The 7,886-nt window shown below is 52.1% G+C and overlaps 1 protein-coding gene across 1 annotated transcript; it reads left to right on the forward strand.

The window, feature by feature from the left end:
• The first annotated feature begins 6,136 nt into the window (after positions 1-6,136).
• Positions 6,137-7,191, forward strand: Rprml (reprimo like). The gene has a single exon (XM_006970555.3). The coding sequence runs from the start codon at positions 6,413-6,415 to the stop codon at positions 6,764-6,766; it is 354 nt and encodes a 117-aa protein (XP_006970617.1). The 5' UTR covers positions 6,137-6,412; the 3' UTR covers positions 6,767-7,191.
• Positions 7,192-7,886: the final 695 nt, after the last annotated feature.

A 7,886-nucleotide genomic window follows, 5' to 3' on the forward strand; every position in this document is an offset into this window, starting at 1 on the left:
CTCGTTATAGATAATAGCTACCAGCATTTATTGAGCACTTACTCTCTGCCAGGTGCTCTGCCAGGCCTGTTTCCAGGCATGGCCTCATTTAACTTCTGCAGCAGCAGCATCTATGTTCTGCATAAAGAACCTGAGGCTGAGGAGCCACAGAGAATTTCCCGAAGAGTTCTAGGTGGTGCCTCACAGCACAAAATGCCAGTGGATACTGGGGAGGTTCCATTGTCAAATGCCGCATCCCAAATCCCCTATAGGGAGCTCACAAAGCATACCACACGCTTAAGGCCCTGAGAAGTCTTGAAGCAAAGAGACCTGTTTGGGCCAGTGTCTTTTGTGCTGCAGACTTTGCAGAACCACTGAGGTTCAGAGGGGACAGTCTGAGGACTGCAGATAATGACCAACCTCCTCACCTACAGATGGAGCACGAGGCTCAGGCACTTTGGGGACAGACCAGACAAAGGCCTTGGGCTTCGTGCTTCTCCATACACAGAGTACAGGAAAGCAGACAGCAGCTTGCCTGGTCCCCTAATCTGTTTTTGTGAAGAAAGTTTTAGTGAGGTCAGAGATCAACCACAGGGGTTGTTCCTCAGGCACTATCCACCCTCACTTTTTGAGATAGGGTCTTTCACTTGGAGGAATCCACCAAGTAGACTAGGCTATCTGATCAGTGCGTCTCAGGGGCCCTCCTGCCTCCCCAGCTCTGGTATTACAAGTATGTGCTAACACGCCTCCACCTTTTTAGAATCACGGTTTGTAAGGATCAAACTCAGGTGCTCATGCTGGCAAGACAAGCACTTTACTAAGCTGTCGCCTCAGCTTCCTGATTAATGGACAAACCAATCAAAATGAGAAGAGGGAAAAAAAATGAGAGGAGGGTTGACTTGTCCAAAAATCACACAGCCAACCGGGAGCCCAGCAGAAACATATTCTTGATCTCTGCAACTCTAATATTCTCTAAAACATAGACCAACTGGTCATATTGTTCCACCTGTTATCCTGCACCCAGGAAGCTGAGGCAGGAGCATCTTGAGTTTCAGGTCAGCCAAGACACTACAGCAAGACCTTTTCTCAATCAATCAATCAATCAATCAATCAAGCCTAAATCAGATAGATGGCAGAAGGTGAGGCATGGAGTCTCTGATACCTATGACGAATGTATCCGCTCTCCATTGCGCAACACTTATATTGGTACTGCCCCTTTCCCCAACTGTAGAAGTCACTCCCGGGCCTTTCTCCCACCAACTTAGTAAGAACACATTGGCCCATACAGTCTCTGCCCTCTACCCACTTGCCATGGCAGAATAGGGCTGGCACCCTAGTGGCATCATCATGTGAACAAGGGGAGAACAAAGCAACTAGTGTTTAATTCTGTACCCAATGCAGTAAAGACACCATTGGCTTCCCTCCCGTCTGCCAACTGGAAACGTGAGACCATTTGAACAGGAACTGGGCAGAAGGCAAATTTGCCTGCTTCAGGAAGAGCTGGCTAGGATAATGACTCATGTAAATAGGGACCAGGGAGGCTGCTTGCAATGCTTCACAGAATAAATTCCACTCAAGGGCTCTCAGCCTCTTTGAAGTGCACCGTCTTTCCATGGTCAACTAATTCCATTTTTGAAGTTGCAAATTAACTTGGTCTTACCTCTTATTACAATAACTCACGTGTGCATAGAACACCGTATTCATCCTGTTTACAGTGTAGATAGTTTCTAATATCTGCTCATGAGGACATTTTAGTCCCCATGGTTCAGTTAGCCAGCAGCACTAATAAGGGAGGTTTTATTAACCTCTTTGCCTGAGGGGGGAGCATTTCTTGCCAACCCTGATGGCCCACACATGCCAGGAGGGCTAAAGGTTAACTCCAACAGCTGCAGGGACAGGACATTACAGCCTCTGGGTGGCCCCCCGGCAATTCCTCCTGGGGACCAGATTGTCCACATGGCCCTTCCAGATCTGAGAGATACAGACTGTGGCTGAGGTAGAGGGTAAAAATAGTCCCATGTGGGTGGCAGCTGGGCCCAGAGTCACCTGCTTCCTTCTCTCTGGAGGAAGGTGGCAACCAGGTGACACACAGCTCCTGGGGTCCTGAGGCCCCACCCTACAGCGTTGACTTCCCACCTTTCCTTCACAGCAAAGCACACATATGTCTACCCACATACATGAAGTGCTAGAAAGCGTGTGAACTTGGTTGTAAGCTTTACGGGTTTAGCTACTGCCTGTGTCACACTGCCGGCTACGACCCCGCAAGATTTTTCTCCCACGTCTCTGTGGAAGGAAAGACTTCTTCCTCCAAGGCTTGCTGTGAGAGTTCAGCAACACCGAGGGCTGCTGACATGGTTCCTTTTGCAGCCTCAGTTTTTCTTCCCTTTCCCAACTGTTCATTTTCTAGCACGTTCTCCAAGTTTGGCCCTGAGGAAAGTCAAACTACCCCCATGGAAAGGCCAATGTGAGGGATTGAGGTTCCCTCCTGCCAACAGCCAACTGAGGGAATGTAGTAGTTTGAATGAAAATAGCCCCCATGGGATCACAGGGAGTGGCACTATTAGGAGGTGTGGCCTTGTTGAGGAAGTGTGTCACGGAGGGTGGGCTTTGAGGTTTCAGAAGTTCAAGCCAAGGCTAGTGGCTCACTCTCTCTTCCTGCTGCCTGCTGATCCAGATGTAGAACTCTCAGCTACCTCTCCAGCACCATGTCTGCCTGCATGCCGCCATGCTTCCCACCATGATGATAATGGACTAAGCCTCTGAACTGTAAGCCAGCCCCAATTAAATGTTTTCCTTTATAAGAGTTGCAGTGGTCATGGTGTCTCTTCGCAGTAATAGGAACCCTAACTAAGATGGAGAGATCTGGGAAGCTAGTCCTCTTCCCTCAGCCTAACTTTAGCCAAAACCTGGAGTACCATCTTGTGAGGGACTCTGCGTCAGAGCCACCCGGGCTAGCTATTTCCAGATCCCTGTCCCTCAGGTGAGGTGAGCAAATCAGTGTCTGCTCCATGTGGAGGGATTTGTGATCAGCCATTGATATGGAAGGAATGCCTTGGCCTGTCAGGGTTCCCACAAAAAAATTAAGAGTTCAGGGATCCGGAAGATTGTTCAGTCAGTAAAGTGCTTGAGTTTGGATCCCCAGAACCTGTGTGAAAAAGCAGTACCCATGTAATTCTGGTGCTGAGGAGGGGGAGACAGGAAGGTCCCTGGAGCTTGCAGCCCAGATAGTCTGGCTAAGTCAATAAGCTCCTGACTCAGTGACCCAGTTTCAAAAATAAAATAGAAGGGACTAGAGCTATGGCTCCATGATAGAATATTACTGTAATTAATGAGGTAATTCCACCTAATTTATCTGGTAATCAAGAGAGGTTTATTTCTGGGATAACTTACAGCCAGTAGGGGTTTTGTTACAGGATCCAGGAGAGATGAGGTACCATTCAGCAGAGAACTCTGGCTTGGTCTCCCATCCAGCTTCCAAGACCACGAGGTATACAGAAGGGCCAAACACTACATACCTCGAGTCTTAAGGGACTCCCTCTCAGCCACACCCCAGGGGCAGGTCAGCCCCAGGGGCAGGTCATAGGCAGGTGCAGTTACCTGCTGTCACTCTAGGGGCAGTGTTTCAAGGTCAAAGCTGGAACAGTTACCCACTACAATAGAATGCTTGCCTTTCATATGTTCAATCACACTAGGTACAACCCTTAGTCCTGGGAGTGGGGGGAGACAGAGAAATGGTTGAGGAAGACACTAAATACTTTTTATTTTATAATTTAATTAAATTTTACATCAGCCTTGTTCTCTCTCCTCCCGCCCCCCCCACCCCCGCCTTCTCCCCAGCCCACCCCCCATTCCCATCTTCTCCAGGGCAAAGACTCCCCTGAGGATTGAGTTCAACCTGGTAGATTCAGTCCAGACAGGTCCAGTCCCCTCCTCCCAGGCTGAGCCAAGTGTCCCCATATAAGCCCCAGGTTTCAAACAGCCAACTCATGCACTGACAGGACCTGGTCCCACTGCCTGGATGCCTCCCAAACAGATCAAGCTAATCAACTGTCTCACTTATCCAGAGGGCCTGATCCAGTTGGGGGCTCCTCAGCTATTGGTTCATAGTTCATGTGTTTCCATTCATTTGGCTATTTGTCCCTGGGCTTTATCCAACCTTGGTCTCAACAATTCTCGCTCATACAAACCCTCCTCTTTCTCGCCAATTGACTCCTGGAGCTCCACCTGGGGCCTGGCCATGGATCTCTGCATCCGGTTCCCTCAGTCATTGGATGGGGTTTCTAGCACGACAATTAGGGTGTTTGGCCATCTCATCACCAGAGTAGGTCAGTTTGGGCTTTCTCTCGACCATTGCCAGTAGTCTACTGTGGTGGTATCTTTGTGGATTTCTGTGGGCCTCTCTAGCACTTTGGAAAGACACTAAATATTGACCTACACACACACACACACACACACACACACAGAGAGAGAGAGAGAGAGAGAGAGAGAGAGAGAGAGAGAGAGAGAGAGAGAGAAATTAAGGGTTCGAACACACCAAACTGTGACTAATCTTGCCAGGACTCATGGTTCCAAACAGGCAGTGAACAATGGCCGGGGTTGAGGTCAGGCAGGACCCCTATTCCTGAACTGATGGAGCCTGAGAGCCCACATCTACACAGATAGCAACCAGACTTAATGGGGGAATAAAACCAGTAGTCAGGAAGCCAGACAAAGCCCGGGTAGCAAGCAGGCCTGAGCTTGACTGGCAGCTGACAGCTTCCATAATTTTGTCCCTAAATCCTAAAGGACACACTAGGGGGAGCAATATGTTCTTCCAAACTAAGTCCGCTATGCCCCCTTCTGCTGAGCCCACTTAAGACCCGCACCCCCACCCCAGGGATTCCTCCCTCTACTGGGAAGCTTCCTGCTCTGCCTGCCTTCAATCAGATAGGCACAGGCAATTGGCTAACTCTCGTCCCCACAAGATCCAAGTGCATAGCCTTGGCTTGTCCTCAGCTGGCGATCTTTGTCCACTTCCACAAGCCCAAGCTCTCGTTTGCCCTTCACACCCCAGGTCAAGGGCAAACATCTCTGGTTCCTTCTTCCACACTAAATTATCCAGAGAAATCGACCCCAGGGATGATGGAAGGGGGTAGGGGACAGGCAGGGATAATTGAAAGCTTATGGACCAGGACATTGGCCCACATATACTGATCATGCTCACTGGAACAGGCATTGCCCTGAAAGTTCCTCTAACCCTCTTCCTGCTCCCACCGTATGTATCAGACAGCCGGGCTGCAGCTGGATGGAGTCAAGGACATGGGCTCCAAGCCCAGGTTAAGCTTTGGTCTGACCAGAAGAATGACAAAGGACATAACCAAGCATTTCTCTGAAGAAATCCTGCTGCCAAAAGCAAAGCACAGACTGTCTGGGCCAGACACTCGCAGTACAAAACAGCATGTACATTACAGTCGGCAAGACACTGCATTCCCGTTGGCGGTATGGAATACAAATAGAGACAACCGGAAGGAGTTTGTGCCTAGGTAATTGACCCACCCCAGACTGCAGGATTTTGGAGTTTTAGAAGGTTTCCCCCCACTTTGGCTAGTTCATGCTTTCTAAGTCGTCTACAATGACTGTTTCTATTAAACAAACAAACGAACAATAGAAATTCTCCCAAATGACTTCATGTTAATGAATATATTAAATAGGGGTGGCATGTGGAGCCAGACATAGGATAGGAGGCAAGAGCTCTCCTGACCGTGACAGCCTTCAGCCAGGAAAACGCTGAGAGGGTCCAGCAGGGACAGCCTGGCCACCCAGAGCCAAGCCCGGTGGAGTGTGCAACGCTGGAGGCCACAGCTACCCCCAACCCGCCGTGCGAGCATTAAATAGAGTGGAGAAGCGCTCCAGACTGTCTCTGGAGCCACGGTTCTGGGAACCCGCACCTTGGGGCGTCTTTCTAAGCAGAACAGACAGCAGCTGCCCAGAGTGAGTCAAGGTTACTTGGCCCGCGGGCGGGAGCTGCCTGGACGTTCTGACCCTTTCCAGCCGGCTTTGCGCAGGCTGCACGCTGGGAGGGATTCGTGTTCCCGCAGTTTGGGCACCGCGAGTGGGCTGGGGCAGGGCGGGGTAGGGCGGGGCGGAGCTCGGCGGTTGCCAGGGGCGGGGCGGCACGGCTGGCGTGGATCTCCGTGGGCGACTGCCACGCACTATTTGTTGGCTCTCTCCAGCTCAGCTCGCGCATCGCCTGTTGCTCTCTGCTCCCGGCCGCCGGTTTCCCGCCGGGCAGGTAGGCGGACCGACAGTGCCAGCGCGTGGGCCGCCTCCCGCCTTCCTCTCCTCCCGGCTCAAGGGTGATCGAAGAGCCCCCCGGGCGTCCCCGACAGCGCGGACGCTGCCAGATCCCGGCGCGCCCTGGACCGCGCGCCCAGACTCTGGGCGCCGCGCCGCGATGAACGCGAGCTTCCTGAACCACAGCGGCCTGGAAGAGGCGGGTAGTGACGCCCGGGCCGCCCTGGGGAACCGCAGCCACGGACTGGGCACGTGGCTAGACTGCTGTCCCGGGGGCGCACCGCTGACCGCCAGCGACGGGGTCCCCGCGGGGCTGGCGCCCGACGAACGCAGCCTGTGGGTGTCGCGCGTGGCGCAGATCGCCGTACTCTGCGTGCTGTCGCTCACCGTGGTCTTCGGCGTTTTCTTCCTGGGCTGCAACCTGCTCATCAAGTCCGAGAGCATGATCAACTTTCTGATGCAGGAGCGCAGACCCTCCAAGGACGTGGGCGCTGCCATCCTGGGACTGTACTGAGCTCCGGCCGCCCTCGCCAGAGTCGCAGCACCGCGAGGAAGGGACAGCAGAGCCTCTTCCTCAAGGCTTTATCCACCGCCTGAGGTCAGCGACGTGGATCACACTGCCCCGGCCTGGACATCGAGGACTGAGCGGCGGCGGAGCGCGAAGGGACTGTCACGCCGGGTCTCTCCTGTGTGCGCTCCAACGGGGTCCGGGGGCGCAGAGTTCGTCACAGGTTTTTTACAAAGAGAAGTTCAGGGCAGGGTGGGAGTGGGGGGTGGGGCAGGAGATGCAATGCGGGGTTGAGGTCACTCGCGTGGGGATTTCGGGAATGTTGGTGGGGGCCGGTTCCAAGGAGGGCGCGGGAAGAGGCGAATGAGTCTCTGAGATTTTGCAGCTGATCTCGCATTGCATCTGAAAATAAATTTTGTAATAAAACCATAGCCGTCGGGTTTCCTGATGCATTCTCTTTGTAGTGTGTGTGTGTGTGTGTGTGTGTGTGTGTGTGTGTGTGTGTTTTGGGGGAGGCGAGGGAAGGGAACGTGTCCTACTTCTGGCCCCAGTTTGGTCGACTTAGGTAGCCGTGGGGCAGACAGCTCTGAGCTCCTTGGGTTCTCAGACAAAGGCGAAAGAAAAATGAATTGTTTTTTGTCGGTTTGGCTTTTTTTTCCCCTCCCCTTCTTCTTCCTACAAAGAACTGTTTTCCTCTACTCCTGCAGTAGAGGAGGCAGGTCCTTTGGGGGCATCCAGACAGTTGGTGAGATTAATTAAATCACTGGTAATTTTAGTCTTCTTCATAAAGTGGAAATGGAAAAAGAAAGTGAACAGAATCCAAAGGGGGAGGGCTGTGAATAAAATAAATATATCAGATAAATTAATTTGTGTAGGCAGGGGCTGGATCTAGTAAAAAAAAAAAAATCCAGGCTGAGCCCAAAGCCCCATCCAAGGGCTTGTTTTGCCCTACCCTTTTAGGTGGTAGATGGATGGACTCAAACAAGCCCCTTAAATGGCTTGAGAATGCTATTTCTTCTGGGCACTAGACCCTCCCATTAAGAAATGCACCCTTCACTGTCTCCCGACCTGAAACCCAGTTCTGGAGGGGACTTGGTGCTTACTGGCCAGAAGGAAGGGAAGGGGG

This window comes from Peromyscus maniculatus, chromosome 8 (genome assembly GCF_049852395.1).
Source record: "Peromyscus maniculatus bairdii isolate BWxNUB_F1_BW_parent chromosome 8, HU_Pman_BW_mat_3.1, whole genome shotgun sequence".
Lineage (NCBI taxonomy): Eukaryota > Metazoa > Chordata > Mammalia > Rodentia > Cricetidae > Peromyscus > Peromyscus maniculatus.

Bases quoted from the DNA above. Each gene is read 5' to 3' on its own strand.
- Rprml (XM_006970555.3), top strand. From the start codon at position 6,413: ATGAACGCGAGCTTCCTGAACCACAGCGGCCTGGAAGAGGCGGGTAGT.